Source organism: Conger conger, chromosome 6 (genome assembly GCF_963514075.1).
Source record: "Conger conger chromosome 6, fConCon1.1, whole genome shotgun sequence".
Lineage (NCBI taxonomy): Eukaryota > Metazoa > Chordata > Actinopteri > Anguilliformes > Congridae > Conger > Conger conger.
The window spans coordinates 49991535-50013160 of record NC_083765.1 but is presented as its reverse complement, the minus strand read 5'-3'; the positions used below and the strand labels follow the sequence as shown (position 1 = coordinate 50013160).

The 21626-nt window shown below is 45.3% G+C and overlaps 1 protein-coding gene across 5 annotated transcripts in view; it reads left to right on the top strand.

Annotated features, from left to right (window-relative positions):
• The window catches only part of dus2 (dihydrouridine synthase 2), a 27413-nt gene extending 5787 nt beyond the window's left edge, over positions 1-21626 (top strand). For 4 of the 5 annotated variants that reach the window (XM_061244934.1, XM_061244936.1, XM_061244937.1 and 1 more), the window contains exons 4-16: positions 804-895; positions 3354-3397; positions 4187-4247; positions 6757-6804; positions 9516-9581; positions 11092-11162; positions 13048-13134; positions 15135-15303; positions 15641-15762; positions 17106-17249; positions 17582-17669; positions 19771-19844; positions 20246-21626. In XM_061244934.1, the coding sequence (XP_061100918.1) occupies positions 804-895; positions 3354-3397; positions 4187-4247; positions 6757-6804; positions 9516-9581; positions 11092-11162; positions 13048-13134; positions 15135-15303; positions 15641-15762; positions 17106-17249; positions 17582-17669; positions 19771-19844; positions 20246-20492 (1313 nt within the window). In that variant the 3' untranslated portion in view covers positions 20493-21626. The remainder of the gene's footprint in view (positions 1-803; positions 896-3353; positions 3398-4186; positions 4248-6756; positions 6805-9515; positions 9582-11091; positions 11163-13047; positions 13135-15134; positions 15304-15640; positions 15763-17105; positions 17250-17581; positions 17670-19770; positions 19845-20245) is intronic. The other variant, XM_061244935.1, reaches the window with a different exon arrangement.

Genomic DNA, 21626 nt, shown 5'->3' with positions numbered 1-21626 from the left:
CTGTATGCCCTAGACAGAGTGCCTTGTTCCCAGCTATAGCACACACAATTAAAAAAGTACACATGATATCTTGTGTAAATTACACAGCTGTGGATTTGCTGTAAGGTGTCTTTCTTCACTGTGGAGGAGGTAGCCTACTGACTCCTACAGGGTTCAAGTCTTTATGCTAAGCTAACACGTTATGCTAACATGGAAACTGAGCCAGTGAACGCACCGAAATGAAAATGAAATCAAATGTCTCGTCTAAGGCTGGGTAAGGCAGCCTTTCTACCACTCTGACCTGATGGAGGGTGGGATGGGCCAACTGTTGCAACTGTGTAGGGAAGCAATTCATTGGAGGAAACTGGAAAACCACAGACCTGTGCTCACAGAGGGTCAATTTATAGAGGAAGTGTAATTTCTAAAAATAGTTGCCATTCATTAACTCTAATAACAGGATGATCGCCCTCTGAAAAGCCAGTAAATTGTGGGAAAATGAAAGAAGCGTCACATTTGCCCTCTACATGTAGCACTTGGCAACATCCCATCCTTACAGATGTTCACTAAGTCTATCTTTAAAATGGTTTAATTAGAGGCTGAATGATTTGGATTAAGTCTCTGTCCACGTAGTCGACGTATACAAAGGTCTGTTAATATTTCCCACGTCTTGTCTTTCTTCCGATAATCGCATTGAAATTGAAGTGCCGTTGAGGCTCTTCCTTTGCTTAAACCGACGCGGAAGGCCTGAAAGTTAAATGCTTACCGAATCGATGAATCTTGCGCTTAATACATGCCTTGATGTTTTATTTTTTCCATCTGTCCAGACGTTCTGGAGACAGTGGACTTTGTGGCTCCGGATGACAGAGTGATGTTCCGTACCTGCCAGAGGGAGAAGGATCGTGTCGTCTTTCAGATGGTGAGGCTAGCCCCTGGGCCCCGGCCTCTACGGCCCCTGGCCGCAACGGGCCGTCCCCCTCTTCGGCCCCGGGCGAGGGAATTGGTGTCTACTGGCTGACAGAATGCAGCGATACGAGCCAATCCAACAAGACCCAAGTCGTAGAAGCATGTTATCATTGACGAAGCCAAACACACCTTCCCTTTCTTGATGCTTACCCCCCCCCCCCCTTGGACATTTTGTTCAATTCCTCCTCCTCCTTGAACAGTGCACTTGCATTGCTAGGCTGGCGCTTTAAAGTAAACATAAGTTATTTCTGTAGGGGAGCATGGATTTAATGTGAAGATGTGGGTGTATTATTAACAATTTCTCTTCAGCTATGGTGTTTGCAATGGTGAGAATTAGTCATCGTCATTGCTGTTGTTGACATGGAGAGATGGGGATGTCATAAAAACTAAACTTGGCTTTGGGTTTCTGAAGCATGACTGACTGAGAAGGTGGTGATGTGATGTGATGTGTGTCTAAATGCTATCTTATGACTTCCTGGTTGTCTTGGCTACTCTGACCCATTGAAGCATATCTGCAGCTATGATGGGAAATGGATGTGCCATGGACCATGGACGTGACCCAGCTTTGCAGATAGGGAAAATAACGGGTCTCTTAACAGCTTCTCTCCAGAAGAGGCTGTCTGATTAGAGCCCTTTATTTTAATGATTTACACTGACCGGAGTTGTTGAAGCTGTTGTCTGATGTTGTTGTATGTAGGGATGTGACAAATCGTCAGTTTTTGTAAACGTTTACCATTCCATTTTTAAAACAGTTAACCGTGTAACCGATACTGCTTATGACCACTAGGGGCTGTGTCTTATTCATAAAAATAAAAAATAAAAACTGTGGTACTTTTAAATTTAGCAGCATTTTCAAACAAAGGTACAATAGGTCATTTTGGACTTCTAATGGCCAAGAGAGGAATAGCAGCAACAAACACCTTAAAACCACAACACTGTTTATCCCTCCCCCTTCTCTGTGAACCCGCTGACATTGAAACCATTGGCTGGGGCAACTAGAACCAATTTTCAACCAATTAACTTGAATTATTGTACAGCTACACAGTGTTTTAGTACAGAGTGTCGGGCCATCAACTGTCTATTTTGAACCCCGAATCAACTGTGAATCAACTGTCTTCCACTGCGAATATCTGTGTGGTTTTCGCTCATTTTCTTATCAGTTTCCTGGGGCAGTTGTTATCGGTTAGACTACGATTTAAAATGGTAATGATAATGAAAACGCCATTGTCTGCTGGCTGGCTCATCACATTTAGATAGTGTTCCAGTATGCGATCCCATGGTAATCAGGAGCAGTAATCGTTCTGTGGCAGGTAGCCTGAATGGGTGAAGAATAATTTGTTTTCACGTTCGATGGATGGAGGGTTTCAGCTGCCTGGGATGACCGTGTTGGTTGCGAGGGCCGGCAGTTTGTCCCAGTCTTCTGTACCTGTACCTGAATTCACCCTCCACCAACCAGAGAGCCATAGCCTTCTTGTCTTGCCCATAAGGAGTACAACACTCCAGTTATCCGCATCGATGTTGCAGTTACCACTAATGAAGCGCAGATTAAGTTTTGCAGTAATGTCGTTGTGAAGTGGCATTTGCGCATTACGTCCATTCCAATTATTTAGGGCCACGGAGCGTTTTGAAATGTCATGCTGGGGATGTTTATTTCGGTTTCAAGCAGTGAGGCTTTCATTCAAAATGCGAGCATTTCTGCAACATTGCTTGCACCGAAATAGTTAGGTCAGCGTTAACGAAAGCTAGTTTGCGGAAGAGGTGAGTGGTGAATGTTGTCCACAGTCAAAATTAAAGGTTCTAAGCTTTGATTACAATTGGTATGTTTAGTTGCTTAATGGTCTACGGTCATTGATTTACAATGCTTGTTGAAAACGTGTTTGAGTGCAGTGATTCACCAACTTAATCATTGTAACTGCTGGTGCCATCTGTTTTCTGTGAATAATAATAATAATAATAATAATAATAATAATAGAATGTATGATGTGCATTCACAATAATTCTTGCGCAGTGCAGACACATATCTGACCACAGCTGGTGGAGGGGTTTACTGCCTTGTTATGAGGCAGGGCTGTCCTGCCACCTGCAAACCGCCGTCCCTGCGTGATGATAATGATCAGTTATGCCCCGCTCGAGGCTTCTGGCCACAGCTGGTGAATTTGGCTGTGTTTCAGCAGAGGGCTGTCAGACCTCTCAATCAGAAGCCGTGCTGGCTCCTCATAGTCTCAGAAGACATTGTGGTCACATTCGCTCCTGCTCCTGCTAACATACTGCGTGTATGCACGGCGTGCTGTGAAGTTGCCTGTGTTCGCTTTAGCATGGTAGTTGCCTTTTTTGTGTTACTGCCTGTCTTGGTTTCAATTCATCTGGGTGTTTAAAAAATAAATAAATAAATGTTTATGTGTTTTGTACAGGGCACCGCTGACCCTCAGCGAGCGCTGACCGTCGCCCAGCTCGTGTGAGTCTGCATTGCTCTCTCTCATTCCTCCCTCAGACCCCTCCTGCTCTCACCGCCTCTCTCCATCCCTTTCCCCTGCCCTCATCTTTACCTTACCTTACCCCTTACTTTCCCCCTTACTTTCTGCCTTACGCTCCGTTTACTTCACCTTCGGTAAGTACGTGTTGACCTCTTCTCTGCTTTCCCATGGTGAACACTCAGTAAAACGGGAGTTACGGACGATGGTTTTATGAATTCGGGATGACTACCCGAGGCAGTCTAAACTGGATCTGTTCCACCTCGTGCCCTGCGCAGGTCGAGTAACGTACACCAACACAGTTTCTCTCTCCTAAATATGGGCCAAAACTTCTCCAAACAAACACGTCCGATGACATCACTGGACGTGTTTGGCTTGAATCTCCAGCCAAACACGTCCAGTTTGTTTTGAGACGTTTTGCCCCATATTTAGTAAACGGCTACACTGACGGTGATTTAAAAAAATGCCGACACATAATTAAAGCATTTGATCCAAATAAGCTCAGCTGACAGTGACAGTGCTCCTTCAATGGCAGTTTCTCTGAAGAGACCCGGTTACTCTGCATCACCATCACAGAATGGGGTTTGTACCTCGAGCAGTAAACTCTGTAAAGAGCAGTCAACTCTGTAAAGAGCAGTCAACTCTGTAAAGAGCAGTCAACTCTGTTGAACCAAGGTGGCCCTGGAGCCACTAAGGCCATTGGTTTATTCTCTGTCCCTGAGGGCGCTTCGTTTTCTGTGACTAATTCTCTTATTTTGCCGTTTTGTGATCAGCGAGAATGACGTAGCTGCCATTGACGTGAACATGGGCTGTCCAAAAGAATACTCCACCAAGGTAAGATTCAGCTATGAAGTTGCAGTCCAGGAAAAAGCATTTGCCCCCTTTCTGATTGCATGTTATTCACTCTGAATGGTTTCAGATCTTTAGACCAAATGTAATTGGCCAAAGGGAAACATGAGAACACATTTAAATGGTTTTCATTTATGTACTGAGAAAAAGTAATCAAACACCCATATCACACACCACACGTAACAAATGTAATTGCCCTCTTAGTTACTTAGTCTACAAATGAACCAAATATAATTGATGATTAGATTCAGCTGATTGAATGCAGCCAGGCTTGATTGCTGTCAGCCCTGCTGAATATAAACCTCACTCATAGTGAACCTTACTGTCACTGTTGCCACAGTATTTCTGCAGGCAAACACTGCCACCATCAAAGAAAATTCCAGAAATTATGGGGGGGTGCCTTATTTCGCTGCTCTATATGGGAATTCGAAACCAAATAAAAATGGCCAGTGCAGAGTTTTCCATTTTATTGATGTATAGACTAATCCGTTTTTTCACATTTCCTCGTATTCATTTCCTTTCAATTCTGTGGAACGATGAGAATGTCTATTGAAAGTGTGGAATTGTCATGCTCTAAAATGTGCTGGCCAGTGTGTTCACTAGCTTTTGCCATTTTCGACATGACATGAATGACAACAGAGGAAGGCATGGAGGTTCAAATGCACTTAAAATTCCTCGACCATTTGCGTGCTGAGAAACGGCAGGTACAGAAGAATTCAAACCCTGGTAACCAAGGCAACATTGAGGATTCTCTTCCCCAGTACCCCAGCTGTGTGCTGAAGAGTGAAGGAGTCTGAACTGTGCACTCCTCCCGTTCCCTGGGTTCCATTTGCACTTCATTGTACATCGCTCTGGATAAGAGCGTCTGCTAAATGCCTGTAATGTAATGTATTGTTGGCAATAGCCCCAGAGAAAACGGAGATTAAAGATACAATAAGATTAAAACATTGTTACAAGACCATTGTAAGTCCCCTTCCTATCATTGAAAAAGGCTCACTGACATGTTGATTCACCCTCTACCTGTGTTTATAGTCCTTAAATTCAGGTTTTAAAATATACCATTGACGGGCCGACACGCTGTACCAAAACATTGTACAGCTGTACAATATTTCAAGCTCATTGGTTGAAAATTGGTTTTAATTGCCACAGCCAATGACGTTTCAACGTCAATGAGTTTACAGAGAAGGGGGAGGGATAAACAGTGTTGTGGTTTGAAGGTGTTAGTTGCTGATATTCCTCTCTTGACCTTTAGAAGTCCAAAATGACCTATTGTACCTTTAAGTTTAGCTATTAAAATGGCGACATGCTTTCTCTACAGTTCGCTATTACATCCTGTTCAATGAACAATGCCTCAGTTGATTCAATGTCCAACATGAAATATGATCCCAACAGGGATGATATGGGCATAATGCAGTTCATTTTTGAGATGCCATGCATTGATTCCTTGCTTCAAATGGCTGGTGTCAAGGTCTTGATTCATGTGTGAGCACTGCCCTTTAGGAAGCCATCCGTTCTCTAACTGCTAATGTGACTAAACTAACTTTACAGGGTGGCACTTGAGCCAGCTGCTTGTTGCCCTGTGGAACCAAAGGCCATGTTCAACAATGGCATGTCCTGGGTTCGATACCAGACTCTGGAGCCCTTGCACTCGTGACCTTACAGGATGACCCACCAAGCAGCCCTGATGAAATTAAACAAATAGTGTTTCCTTTTTACTTGACCAATGAATTCAGCCATTCACTGGAACTTAAATTGTTTTTAGATTGGCTTGTTCCTGTTGTTACCGACCGGAATTACAATTACCAGCGGCTTAAACAAACTCTCTCCTCTCAGACTCTCTAAGATTGCTTAATGGATTTAATGCAGCCCTTTCAGTGAAGCTGTCGGGTGCTGTGAGGAGGATGCGCTGGTGTGGGGAAAAGTTCTCTCGCTCACAAACGCCCATTTATCCTTTTCAATTTGCTGCAGCTTCTTCCAATTGGCTTTTCCTCTCTATCCATCCATCCATCCATCCATCCATCCGTCCATCCTCTTTGGATAAGAGGTCCGGGTCACTCTCGCACTCCAGTGATGCTTTCTGTCTAGCACCGCTGCTTGATATTTTCCTTGGGGCTGCAGACAGCAGGCCAGTCTTTTGGAGGTGGGGATGTTACATGACACACAGTGACGTCTCACATTTTGGTGCAAGAATGGAATTTTTTTTTTTATTTTGTTTTTTTTTTTTGTTTTTTTGCCCGCTCCTTTCCACCCCCACTTTGACACTTTGAGGTCCTCTCTTCAGTGGAAAGTGTGCGAGTTTGAGGTGCTCTCTTCAGTGGAAAGTGTGCGGGTTTGAGGTGCTCTCTTCAGTGGAAAGTGTGCGAGTTTGTGGTGCTCTCTTCAGTGGAAAGTGTGCGGGTTTGTGTGAGGCGAGTGTGAAGATGCGGGCCTGCGAGACCCGTGTTCATTCTGCGCCCTGTCCTCTCTCCTCTCTCATCACTCCTCTCTCCCACAGGGAGGAATGGGGGCGGCGCTCCTCTCCGACCCGGACAAGATCGAAGCCGTAAGTGCCCCCCCCCCCCCCCCCCGCCTTCACCACAGTGCAGAGTCTGAAATAGAAAAACTCACTCTGTTATATGCCTTACCAGTGGGACAGCTCGCCCTTCCAGTGTGTGCGCTGTCTTTATGATGACTAGTTCAGTGTGTGTGCGCTGTCTTTATGATGACTAGTTCAGTGTGTGTGCGCTGTCTTTATGATGACTAGTTCAGTGTGTGTGCGCTGTCTTTATGATGACTAGTTCAGTGTGTGTGTGTGTGTGCTGTCTTTAAGATCACTAGTTCAGTGTGTGTGCGCTGTCTTTATGATGACTAGTTCAGTGTGTGTGTGCTGTCTTTATGATCACTAGTTCAGTGTGTGTGCTGTCTATGATGACTAGTTCAGTGTGTGTGCTGTCTTTATGATGACTAGTTCAGTGTGTGTGCACTGTCTTTATGATGACTAGTTCAGTGGGTGGGTTGGTTTGTGCTTCCAATCCATAATATATTCAATATTTTAATGAGGCGATTACTCTTCTGTGTAGTTGGCCATACCATTTTTCCCAAACATGATAGTGCCCTGTGGCTTCAGAAAGTATTCAGACCCCTTCACTTTTTGCGTACTTTGTGTTGTAGCTTTCATCAGATTTCATTTCATTAAATTGATAAAATTGCCATTTTTGCCCATCAATCTAAACTCAATAATGACAGTTAAAACATGTTTTTAGAAATTTTTGCAAATGTATTAAAAATCTAAAACTGAAATTTCAGTTTCATTTTCAGTATTCAGACCCCTAATTCAGTAGTCTTCTTGGGTAAGTCTCTACAAGCTTTGCACTCCTGGATTTGGCCGTTCATCCTATTCTTCCTGGCAGATCGTCTCAAGCTTCGTCAGGTTTGTGTCTGAACGGCCATCTTCAGGTCCCTCCACAGACGTTCTGTGGGTCACCGCAAAGGGTCTGAATACTCGAGAGAGAAATACTGTGGCAACACTGACAGTAAGGTTCACTGTGAGTGAGATTTCAGTGTTTGGTTTTTAATAAACCTTTTAAAAACATGTTTTCACTTTGTCATTTTGGGTTTTTGAGTGTAGATTGATGGGCAATTGTATCAATTTTAAATTAAATCTACAACACAGTAAAATGTGCAAAAAAAGTGAAGGGGTCTGTACTTTCTGAAGCCACAGTTTATACGCAGTGACCTTCATTGTTAGGGATGCATGTCTTTTTTGGATCTGTACTTCACAAAACTTGAGTTCATTTTCACAAGTATTGCTGAATAAATTGTAGCAATCGTAATGCCAAATGTTGTGTAAAAAGCCCCCTTTTTCACCCATTCAGGTTGAATTGGTTGGCTTCTGTATTAATATCCTATGGTCTCTCAGCACATGCAGATTCACACACCACACACACACACACTCTCACACACATACACACACACACTCACACACACACACACATCACACACTGCACACACACCCATCACACCCTGCACACACACCACACACCGCACACACACACACACACACACACACCGCACACACACTCACACACCCCACACACCACTCACCCCACACACCACTCACACACACTGCACACACTCACACACACTGCACACACTCACACACACTGCACACACACGCCACACACTGCACACACATGCCACACACTGCACACACACACACCACACACACACACACACACCACACACTCCACACACACACACACACACACACACACACACACACACACACACACACACACACACACACAGTAATGCATGCTGCAGCAAGAACATACCCCAACAACAGGGCTCTTGTTTGAGGAATATCACTCTTCTTTAATCCTATAGAGGTTGGTGTTTTTCCCAGGAGTTTGTTTATCAAAGGATTACCAAAGCTGAAGCTGTATTCCTTGAAAGAAACTTCTATTTGAATTAAATGTTCTCCATTTGGTCCGATATAGACTTCGTCAAATTAATCCTTGTGTGCTTGAGCTGTATGAGGCAGAAATTAAACTGCATTGTAGACTTCCACACAATCCCTTATTTCAGAAAATTGAATAGCACACCATTGAAATTGTATGTGCATGATCAATATGATTTAAAAACAAAACAATACATGCTCCCCCATTTCGGGGCACCATAACGTTTGGGACAAATTAATGTTATGTAATCGATGGTCAATTTTAGTACTTTGTTGTACATTTGCATGCAATGACCGCTTGATGTCTGTGACCCAAAGCTGTTTAAAATGATGGCCTCTGTGTTAAGGCTATTTGTGATTTAAAATGATGGCCTTTGTGTTAAGGCCATGTTTGCTGTTTAAAATGATAGCCTCTGTGCTAAGGCCATGTTTGCTGTTTAAAATGATGGCCTCTGTGTTAAGGCTATATTTGTGATTTAAAATGATGGCCTTTGTGTTAAGGCCAAGTTTGCTGTTTAAAATGATGGCCTCTGTGCTAAGGCCATGTTTAAAATGTTCTGGTGATGTCTTCAGTGTGTTTAAGGTAGATTAAGCAGGATCACTTCATTTAATTTGCTATTCCCCCTCATTTATAGAAGCATTTTTTGCATCGTATTAATTTTTAATTTCTCAATTTATGCATAGACTTATTGCTTTCTTGGATCGATCTGATTTTAAGCATGTGGTCGGTATTGCTTGTATCATTCAAATACCTACTGTATTTTCACACAGTTGTAAAACATATTTTACATCCCTGTTTCATTCTTTCCTTACAGATATTGAGCACCCTGGTCAAAGGAGTCTCCAAACCTGTGACGTGTAAAATCAGAATTCTGCCCTCGGTAAGTGTCTGTCTGTTGGTCTATGAGGAATGGCAACCAGGGGGATGGGAATTCAGAGTCTGTAGCAGTCTTGCTCCCCAGAAATTGTGAAAATTGACTGGCGATTGGCAGCCAATGGAAACCGGTTGAAAGTGCTGCACTTTAGTCGCTGTTAAAGCCTAGGTCTGATATCACCAGGTTTGCACTTTTTACAGACTAATTGTCTGGAGGGATTGTTCAGGTGCTGTTGTGTTGTGGAATTACAATAATATGGGGTGATTTCTATCAGAATAGAAATAATTGATTCGCTCAGTGAATTGTTGAATGCTGGCAACTTACATTTTTTTCTCAAGGGTCTTAAGTCTTAAGGTCTTAAAAAACATTAGAAAATTCTACATTACGGCCTTTATAATGCCCTTAATGCAGCGGATAGGTCTGCTCCGTCGTCTCTTGGTCAGTTTGTGTTCCAGCTGTGCCGGTATCCAGGATATACGCACGGCTCGATATATTCACACGTCTTTTAATATTACTCCGGTTATCTACGATATTAACGTAATGTTATCATCATCTTGCCGCTAGTAGCCTACCAGAGTACAACCAAATTAGTGATTTTAAACATTGAAATGCGGGGCTACGTGTTAAATTGTTGTTATTACTACATGGTGAAACAAAAATGTATACAAAACATGGTGTAATAAAAGCTGAGAATCTGCACTTATGACCACATATGAATCGTTTGATTACAAACAGTGGAAGTAAAACCTGAATCCAAAAAGGAAGAAAAAGGCAAGGTACTTGGTACTTGTGTTCAGTCTGTATGTATATGTGACCTTGTTTTTAATTCCCTCCTTCTGAAGGTACCTGCACTGCCACCCCCTGAAAGTCGTGACTGTTCTGTCTGAAACAATGTGACCTAGAATTTCTGAATACATTTACCTAAAAGCATATGCATTCCATTCTCCTGCAATTTCACTATTTTATGTAAAGTCCATGAAATTTACATAATTATTTCCCCTGATGATAATTATTTATGTCTGTAGAATGTAGCCTACAGTATAAGGAATGGCTAATATTTAATTAGCCCCCCCCCCCCACACACACACACTCACACACAACAAATATCACATGCTCTGACATTATTAATATTATTGTGTTGTGGTGTGTGTTTTGACGTCAGTCACAGGTTAACATTCTGATCTGACATTAATATTGTAGTGTGTGTTTTGACTTCGATCACAGATTAACATTCTGCTCTGAGTCTGATATTATTAATATTATTGTAGTGTGTGTTTTGACTTCAGTCACAGGTTAACATTCTGATCTGAGTCTGATATTATTGTAGTGTGTGTTTTGACTTCAGTCACAGGTTAACATTCTGATCTGAGTCTGATATTATTAATATTATTGTAGTGTGTGTTTTGACTTCAGTCACAGGTTAACCTGCTGCTCTGACATTATTAATATTAGTGCAGTGTGCGTTTTGCATTGGGATTGCCCCAGAGGGTCAGTCACTATGTGCTGTGTCTTTCAGATGGAGCAGACCGTTGATCTGGCCCGGAGGATCGAGAGGACAGGTGTGGCGGCCATTGCAGTTCACGGCAGGTAACCCCATCCCTTTTATCATCTCAATTCATTTGCTGCCAAATCTTGGGTCGCTGCTGCTGTTTAATCGGCTGATAACTCTGCCAGGTCTGTTTGGTTCACACACCAACCTCACCTCTGCTTGTTGTTTAAACGGCTGATTTGTTTTCCACACACCAACCTCTCCTCTGCCTGCTGTTTAACAGGCACTGTGATTCGATTTGTTAAAGCTGCAACTTACTGGACTGGACCAGATGTGCTTCTTATCGGAAGCTTTTATCCAAAGCGACATAGAGGATTATGAAGGCATACAGTTTTAGATGGATTTTTGTCCATGTTTTTTTGAAAAGGTGAAAAAGCATTTTATAGGCTCTCAACCTGCACATTCCTCACCACCTCCGCATTAAGTGTCCAGTGAAACTCGCCTCTACATCTTTGTGTGATGAGTTTTTGTCATGCCGTTCCATCTCCGATTGCCCTGAATTTCCGTTTCAACACGAATGACAACAACACTTTCTTTTCTGTGACTGCTGGAGTGTTGTTTAGAAAGCCACAGAACAATCTCCTCAAGTCGAGGCTGAAGCACGTCTAAAGCGCACTGGTCTACTATTAACCAAGAATTGCTTTGGAAATACAGTGTCTGTCCTGCTGGTATAAGAGACGGAAAATGATGTAGAGCCCTCTGCAAGAAAATAAATAAGTAAAATAATCATTCTTGTCCCCGCTGGCATCCTCAACATTTCTGACTCCCGTGACTGCTCTGCTGCATTCCCACCCGCTCCTGTGAAGCTCTGCTGCATTCCCACCCGCTCCTGTGAAGCTCTGCTGCATTCCCACCCGCTCCTGTGAAGCTCTGCTGCATTCCCACCCGCTCCTGTGAAGCCCTGCTGCATTCCCACCCGCTCCTGTGAAGCCCTGCTGCATTCCCACCCGCTCCTGTGAAGCCCTGCTGCATTCCCACCCGCTCCTGTGAAGCTCTGCTGCATTCCCACCCGCTCCTGTGAAGCCCTGCTGCATTCCCACCCGCTCCTGTGAAGCCCTGCTGCATTCCCACCCGCTCCTGTGAAGCCCTGCTGCATTCCCACCCGCTCCTGTGAAGGGTTTTCTCCATTGCTGGGTGTTGGGGGGGAGGGGAGGGGGGGGGGGGGGGGTCTTGTGGTGCCGGGTCTGTGATTGCTGGGTGTTCGGGCACTGATGACAGACTCAGTGGTGGCTCAGAGGAACACCAGAAGCAGGACAGGTTGACAGCAGAGGCCGCAACTTTCAGTTTGGGGTGGATGATTTGATGAATTGATTTGACGAGGGTGGTCCAAACTGTACTGTCGTTTGTGTCACTCAGGGCAGGGGAGGGTTCAGTCGGTTAGGGGGGGGAGGGGGGTTCCACGTTTCATCACCCTCTAGAGACCCCTCCTGATCGATCGGGCGCCCGTGGCTGTGTGCGATAGACCTTCCTCCGCGTCCACGTGGCTGTGGCATGAAAAGAAGCGGGCGGGTCACAGCATGCGTTTCTGAGGATAACCACAACCTTCTTCTGCTGTCTGGCGGGGGCCGTAGGGAGCACTGAACATGGTACACGTGTACGGACACGTACAGCCCAAAACTCGGAAGAAGCAATCAGGAAAATATGGATTTGCCCTTTGAGTATGTGCTGTGCATGCTGTGATGTTATACATGTTGTTATGCTGGTAGTCCTGCCTGTGCTAACCATGGCCGAGTACAGCGAAGAACACACTGGAAATAAGTCATCGTGATTTTTATTTCCTCTTTAGTTTTACTATGTGGTTGTTGCTTAAGGGCTATTTTAAAACCTGTTAAATAAAATCAGTCAATCAAAAAAATAAAATAATGGGCATGTTGCGGTTATACACCGTGATCCTCATGCGTCTGACGGTGTCTCCTCTACCAGGACCAAGGAGGAGCGGCCCCAGCACCCTGTGCACTGTGACGCCATTCAGGCCGTGGCTCAAGCCGTGTCCGTCCCCGTGATCGCAAAGTGAGTCCTCCCCCCGGGTCCTCCCCCGGCGCCAGCATGCGTCACCATCTTCACCCATCAGCTCAACAATCTCTAAAACAGATGTCACTGAAGTCATTGTAGTGAATTGTAGTGAAAAAACTCCTGCTGTCTCTGTATCTAACACTTTCACACTCCTGCTGTGAATCAGCCTAAAATGAACACGTGCTTCATCTGAATGAGCAGAGCAGTTGCACTGTCGCCCATATTCAAACACACTAGGAACATTGCAGAGTAACAAACTTCAATTCAATTTGTAATTTCATTAAATCAATTAAATTAAAATCAATTTGCGATGTGGCAGAATGAATGGGATGCGAATGATGAGTTGTCAGATCACTGCAGGCACAGACTGCAGGCTGCTTGAACTCCGAAATGTCCGCCTCTTTACCGATAATTTTATTTTTTTATTATTATTATATTTTTTAAACTACTTAAGCCAGTTCACTTCTAAGTTGATTTATCTGTGCTGGTAATTAGTTTGAAGAGTTTTTGAGACAGAGAGGCCTCTTCTTTGGTGAGCCCGACCTAATTGCTGACAGGTTCCTGCAGGTACACGGCCTACATCATTTGGCCAGCAGGTTATTTTATCGCAGCTTGTTTTAAAGATGGGCCTGCTGTTATTCAATGTGTACACCCGCACCTTTGTGCTAATGGGACCATTTGCTTGGGAAAAGTATTTTCTTGGAAACCACACGGATTGCTAATTTAGGGGTTCAACACTACAGGGGCTGGAGCCCTTTTTTTCTGGCCTTTTTATTATTTTTTTCTTAATGTTTTTTGTTGTTATGCCAGAAGCACACTAAAGATGGTAGGCATTTTTGGATGGCTGAACAGATTTGGTACACATGAAAAATGCCCTGTGCCCTGTTTGGCCAAGAATTGCAGAACTTGGTACATAGGCCCCTCTCCTCAGAAACACATTAACCTCAAACACCGAAATCGTCTGCCACGTTGGATTTTTTCGCCATTCAACATTTTCTGAAGAAAAATTGACCGAAAATATTGACCGATTCACACAAAATGTTGCGTCTTGCAGTGTAGTCCTCTTTAGATCCGTCTTCTGATGAGAATAGTCTCTGACACATCCACGCCTGCCTGAGAGTGTTTCTCATCAGCCGGACAGGTGTTTTTCTTCACTGTGCCGGTAATGTTTTGATCATCGACTGTAGAGGTCTTCCTTGCCTACCAGCCCTTTTGCAATTACTGAACTCGCCAGCCTTCTTAATGATGTTCCAAACGGTTTATTTTGGTATGGCAAATTCGTATTGTTGACAAATGCCAATAACAGACTCCAAAGGCAGTTAAGAGCCTAGAATCGCGACTAGATGGAGAAAGCTTTCTTACAGTGTACAGTGATTGAATACACCTGTCCAGTCAGAAACAGTAATGCCTACGCACATTACCTGATATGGATGTAAATACCATGAAGTTAAAGGTGACAGTCTGCACCTTGTTTTTGAACAGCCATTGTTTCTTTTCTAATCCAATGTGCTGGAGTACAGATCCTAAAGAACAGAAATTGTATCGCTGTCCAAATAACTCTGCTTTTAACTCATGTGCCCACCTTCTTTTTTTGTTTTCTTATTCTCTCTATCCTTCTCAATTTTTCCGTCTCTCCCCCACCCTCTCTCTCGCTCACCCTCTCTCTCTCACCCACCCCCCCTCTCTCTCTCCCTCACCCCCCCTCTCTCTCTCCCTCCCCCCTCTCTCTCCCTCTCTTCCCCTCTCTCTCTCTTGCCCACCCCCCCTCTCTCTCTCGTTCACCCCCCCTCTCTCTCTCGTTCACCCCCCCTCTCTCTCTCGCCCACCCCCCCTCTCTCCCACCCCCCCTCTCTCTCTCCTTCCCTCTCCCTCTCTCTCCCTCCCTCTCTCTCTCCCTTGCCCATCCCCCCCCCCCTCTCTCTCTCTCTCTCTCTCTCTCTCTCTCTCTCTCTCTCTCCCCCCCCCCCTCTCCTCCCCCTCCCTCTGCCCTGTTAAAGCGGAGGCTCTCTGGACCTGGTGAAGAGCCACCAGGACATCCAGTCGTTTCGGGAGGCAACAGGAGCGTCCTCCGTGATGCTGGCCCGGGCGGCCATGTGGAACCCGTCTGTGTTCCGCAGCCAGGGGGCGCTGTCCACGGAGCACGTCATGGAGGACTACATCCGCTATGTGAGTCCCACCCCTCCCTCTCCTGTGGGCCACTCAGGATCCACCGTGACTGTGAAGACAGACCTGCGACCCGTTCTCTATTGATAATGTAAACAACATGCTTATGCATTAAAATGACTTCATAGTGGGCTGGGCTGTGCTGTTAGAATATGACTGTTGCTAGTGGGGGCACTGGGTTGTGCTGTTAGAATATGACTGTTGATGGTGGGGGCACTGGGTTGTGCTGTTAGACTATGACTGTTGATAGTGGGGGCACTGGGTTGTGCTGTTCGAATATGACTGTTGATAGTGGGGGCACTGGGTTGTGCTAGCTGCTGTAACTGCTGTGCATTTGCAGGCTGTGCGCTATGAGAACCATCCCTCCAATACCAAGTACTGCCTGTGTCAGATGCTGAGAGACAAGGTGGAGTCACCCCTGGGGAAACGGCTGCACGCGGCCCAGACCAGCGCAGAGATCTGGTACTCCACTAATCTATTCTAATCCAGGGACACATACACACTCCTGTTCTGACCTTGGTGTTATGAACTCTCTCTCACACTCTTCTGCTCTTCTCTCAGCTCTCCTGCCCTCTGTTGTCCTGTCATCGCACTCCTGCTGTATCTGTTTCTCACACTCTGTATCTAACATTCTTTCACACTACTGCTGTATCTGTTTCTCACACTCTGTATCAAAGACTCTTTCACACTCCTGCTGTATCTGTTTCTCACACTCTGTATCTAACACTCTTTCACACTCCTGCTGTATCTGTTTCTCACACTCTGTATCTAACACTCTTTCACACTCCTGCTGTGTCTACGTTTCTCTCTGTCTAACACTTTTTCACAGTAGAGCACAGCCTGCAAATACACAGTCTGTTTCTCACACTCTGTATCTAACACTCTTTCACACTCCTGCTGTATCTGTTTCTCACACTCTGTATCTAACACTCTTTCACACTCCTGCTGTATCTGTTTCTCACACTCTGTATCTAACATTTTCACATGCCTGCTGTGTCTACGTTTCTCTGTGTCTAACACTCTTACAGGTTTCCTGCATCGCCTGCATGGTCTGTCACTGGCAATGCCAGCCCACTTTTCTGCATCGTTCTCACTGCTGTGATCCCCTGTTCTCTCTCTCTCACCCGCACCCTTGCTCCCTCCATCCATCTCTCCGGTTCGCTGAAAAACCGATTACTTCTATTTTCACGCAGATGCCAGCCTTAATGATAGCTGAAACTCATTAAAAGCACGGGTCGCTTACTGGCCTGAGCCTGGGATGTCTTGATCCAGTGGGGTCAGGTCGTCCTCCCTCATCACCCGAGTCCACTCACAGTGCTGCTGGCATGCTGACAGTTGCATTGACGCTGTGATGCCAAACAAATTCCAGTTATCGTTTTTTGCTGCACTCTGACTCGTCACATCATAAGTGTTATATATTGATTGTGCAAACGTTGCCTTTGTTCAGTGTCACATAGAACAGTAATTTAACTTCATTTAACGATGCGCTGAATGTATGTTGAACATATCTGTGATTCAATTTTAAGTGGCACTTTTAAAGGGGAAATTGAGATTCATTCATTTCATTTTCATTTATTTATTTTTTAACCTGAAGAACGTGGAGTGTGACTGCCCTCTGCTGGGTTGCTTTGGTTGAAGTTCTGCTTGACTTTGTATCAACAACCAGCCAAAGTCCGTAGCTTGCCCCCTGGCTTTAAAGTGACCCGGTCACAGTCACTGGCCGTGTGAACCTGGATTCAGCCGGACCTGAGGGGATAACGGGCACACAGAGCCCTGAGAGCTGAGCGTGCTCTGTCTGCCCGCAGTGAGGTGTTCGGTTTGGAGGAGTTCTGCGCCGAGAGTCGGGCCCGTCTGCTAGCGCGGCAGAAAGCGCTAAACGGAGACTCGCACCCAGCGGACGACCTCACCATGGAGGGCGATGTCGCCACCATGCCCGTCAGATTCGACAGGTGAGGGGCGAGGGGGGCGGGCATCACCCCTGGGTCAAATACCTGAGATACGTTCCCTACACTTCACTGAGCTGGTCTGGTGTATTGGACCCTATGAAATACTCTCAAACAGTCTCTTTATTCTGTTTATTGGCTCATGTGCACCAGGCAAGATCAGTCGACCCAGGTCTGGCAGGGTTTTGGGGCAAAACAAATGGTATAATGTTATATACCACTCCAGTCCTCGGGACCCACTTGCCAGAAGATTTTTGTTGTAATGAGGAACTGAGAATGGTACCATTGGTGGCAGAGAATGTGTAGCTGGTACGATTACAGTGATGCGTGCGTTTCAGGAGGGAGTACCCACCGCAGATCACTCCCAAGATGCACCTGCTGGAGTGGAGCCGGAGGGAGAAGCTGGAGCAGCCGGCATACGAGACGGTGAGCGACACCCCAAAAACTATGCCTCAAAAACCAGGCTTTACCAGTGTACAAACCCCTAAAACCACACCTCAAAAACCAGGCTTTACCAGTGTACAAACTCCAAAAACCACACCTCAAAAACCAGGCCCTACCAGTGTACAAACCCCTAAAACGACACCTCAAAAACCAGGCCCTACTAGTGTACACACCCCAAAAACCACACCTCAAAAACCAGGCCCTACCAGTGTACACACCCTAAAACCCACACCCCAAAAACCAGGTCCAACCAGAGTACACACCCAAAAAACGGTGACGTATGTTCTTAAGCTTAAAAACAACACGCATTACACCATGTCTTTCTCAGATTTTAGCACACTTTTTTTGAGGATCACAGGGAAGTAATCTGCTCGTAATTGGGCCTTCGTTAAGACACATTTTGAAAGTGACAAACAAATAATTATTGACACATCTCTGGGGAACCGTGGTCCTAAATAGACATTGATTGATTCAGCTGAAGGCGTGCCCATGTCAAACGTACAGTCAGGTCCATAAATATTGGGACATCGACACAATTCTCCTCTTTTTGGCTTTATACACCACCACAATGGATTTGAAATGAAACGAACAAGATATGCTTTAACTGCAGACTTTCAGCTTTAATTTGAGGGTATTTGAGGGTATACATACAAATCAGGTGAACGGTGTAGGAATTACAACAGTTTCCATATGTGCCTCCCACTTTTTAAGGGACCAACAGTAATGGGACAATTGGCTGCTCAGCTGTTCCATGGCCAGGTGTGTGTTATTCCCTCATTATCTCATTTACAAAGTGCAGATAAAAGGTCTAGAGTTAATTTCAAATGTGCTATTTGCATTTGGAATCTGTTGCTGTCAACTCTCAATATGAGATCCAAAGAGCTGTCACTATCAGTGAAGCAAGCCATCATTAGGCTGAAAAATCAAAACAAACCCATCAGAGAGATAGCAAAAACATTAGGTGTGGCCAAATCAACTGTTTGGAACATTCTTAAAAAGAAAGAACGCACCGGTGAGCTCAGCAACACCAAAAACAAGAGAAACCACAGAAAACAACTGTGGTGGATGACAGAATAATTATTTCCATGGTGAAGAAAAACCCCTTCACAACAGATCAAGAACACTCTCCAGGAGGTAGGTGTATGTGTATCAAAGTCAACAATCAAGAGAGGACTTCACCAGAGTGAATACAGAGGGTTCACCACGAGATGTAAACCATTGGTGAGCCTCAAAAACAGGAAGACCAGATTAGAGTTTGCCAAACAACATCTAAAAAAGCCTTTACAGTTCTGGAACAACATCCTATGGACAGATGAGACAAAGATCAACTTGTACCAGAATGATGGGAAGAGAAGAGTATGGAGAAGGAAAGGAACTGCTCATGATCCAAAACATACCACCTCATCAGTGAAGCATGGTGTGGTAGTGTCATGGCGTGGGCATGTATGGCTGCCAATGGAACAGGTTCCCTTGTATTTATTGATGATGTGACTGCTGACAAAAGCAGCAGGATGAATTCTGAAGTGTTTTGGGCAATATTATCTGCTCATATTCAGCCCAATGCTTCAGAACTCATTGGACTGCGCTTCACAGTGCAGATGGACAATGACCCGAAGCATACTGCGAAAGCAACCAAAGAGTTTTTTAAGGCAAAGAAGTGGAATGTTATGCAATGGCCAAGTCAATCAGCTGACCTGAATCCGATTGAACATGCATTTCACTTGCTGAAGACAAAACTGAAGGGAAAATGCCCCAAGAACAAGCAGGAACTGAAGACAGTTGCAGTAGAGGCCTGGCGGAGCATCACTGGGGATGAAACCCAGCGTAAGTATTAAAAAGTGAAAGTTTGATTTATGATTGTTAGTTTGTCACATTGCTTTTGGTCCCTTAAAAAGTGGGAGGCACATATACAAACTGTTGTAATTCCTACACTGTAGCACATCTTGTTTGTTTCATTTCAAATCCATTGTGGTGGTGTATAGAACCAAAAAGATGAGAATTGTGTCGATGTCCCAATATTTATGGACCTGACTGTAAGTGTGCGTGTGTGCGTGTGCGTGTGTGCGTGTGTGCGTGTGTACAGGTCCAGCGAGCACTTGACAGGGGTTTCCAATCTACTGTGACAGTGGCTGACAAGAAATACAGGTCTACCTTGTGGTGAGTATTTTTCACACGCACACACGCCTCTCGTGTTTCCTCGTGTTTCTTGGCGCAGTGCGCACACACACACACACACACACACGCTCCTCTGTGTGTTTTCTTGTGTTTCTCGGCGCGGTGCACACACACACACACACACATACACACACGCCTATGCCTCTCTGTGTCTCACGTGTTTCTCTGCATGGTGCACACACACACACACACACACACACACACACACGCCTCTCTGTGTCTCACGTGTTTCTCGGCGAGGTGCACACACACACACACACACACACACACACACACACACGCCTCTCTGTGTCTCACGTGTTTCTCGGCGAGGTGCACACACACACACACACACACACACACACACACACGCCTCTCTGTGTCTCACGTGTTTCTCGGCGCAGGGAGAAGTCGAAGAAGCTGGCGGAGCAGGCCGCGGCCGTGGTGTGCTTGCGCGCGCTGGGCGTGCCCGAGGGCCGGACTGGCGAGCCCGACTCGGGGCTCGTGGGCAAGCGGAAGTGGGAGGAGAAGAGGAGTGACGAGTCGGAGGAGGAGAAGGGCGCTCCCGCCAGGGCCCCCGATGCCTCCCGCTCCGCCTGCAGGAAGAGGCACCTGTCCAAGACCCCTCCACAGGAGGAGGTGAAGGGATAGGGGCCCCCCCGCCCGCAGTCCCCCGTGCCCTGACCGGAGCACAGACAAGCTCAGCCTGCCGGGGAATTGTGGGTAATGTGCTGCAGGCAGGATTTCCAGCAAAGCTTCACGCTTCAGCGCTGGGCTTATCGGCAGTCAGTCTCATTAAAGACGCCCATGCCCTCCGAGCCCACACCTGGGTCTCCGCCCACCTTCAGCCGGAGGGTCCGTCTGCCTCTGTCCTACGGGGCTTCACACATCCACCCATTCAACTCTCCCCACGCCTTCCAGTGATCGGCATAACTCTGGCTTTCCAAATCTCTGTTTTCTTTTCTTTCTTTTTTTCCCCCCTTTTTTTCAGTTTCATTTTTCAAGGTAATGTGCACCTTGTTTTTATGTCTTCAGAAAGCATTTTTGCCTTTTAATAAGCCTTGAGCCTTTAAGTTACCTAATCATAGATTTCCCCTCTGCTCAAGAAGGACGATTGTCCCTGTACCATGAATTATTATTTGAGGAAATAAGGTAAGAAATACCAGGACCAGTATGCATCCGGAGGTTTAGAAATTAAAAAACCCCAAGAAGCAGGTTTTTACTAGGAGCGGCTTAACAAGGGAACCCAAGCTTGGGTGCTGCCATTGACACTCTTTTAATGTAACAAATGCACAAGGATTACAAAACCCATCAGATTTTTCCCCCTTTGACTGAAAGAAGGGGTGCAAAAAATTGATGCATTTCATAGCCAGGAAATGAAATTACATCTGAAGTGTACTTTTCTGTCCTATTTTGGATGACATTAATTTCGCCAGAGTAATTTAGTTGCATTTATGGTGTTAACCAGAAGAGGGCAGCATAGACCACTATTGAATGGAGAAAATCCAGGCATTACAGGTGTAGTTGGAACATAAAACTGTCTTAATAAACCGTTTGGAAAAAGTCACCATGTACAGTAAGATATTTATTTTATTAAAATATGATTTTTTTAAAGGTGAGCATGTCTAGAGCATGGTGATGTATTGGAGTACTATGTTTGTCAGGAGTGGGGTCAGACTGGAATTAATGGCATAGGGTCTAAGAGGAGTCTGTTCTTCAGATCATTTGTGCAGAAGCCGGTCTGGCAAATCTTAATAAATAATTGTGGTATCAGCTGCACTCTAA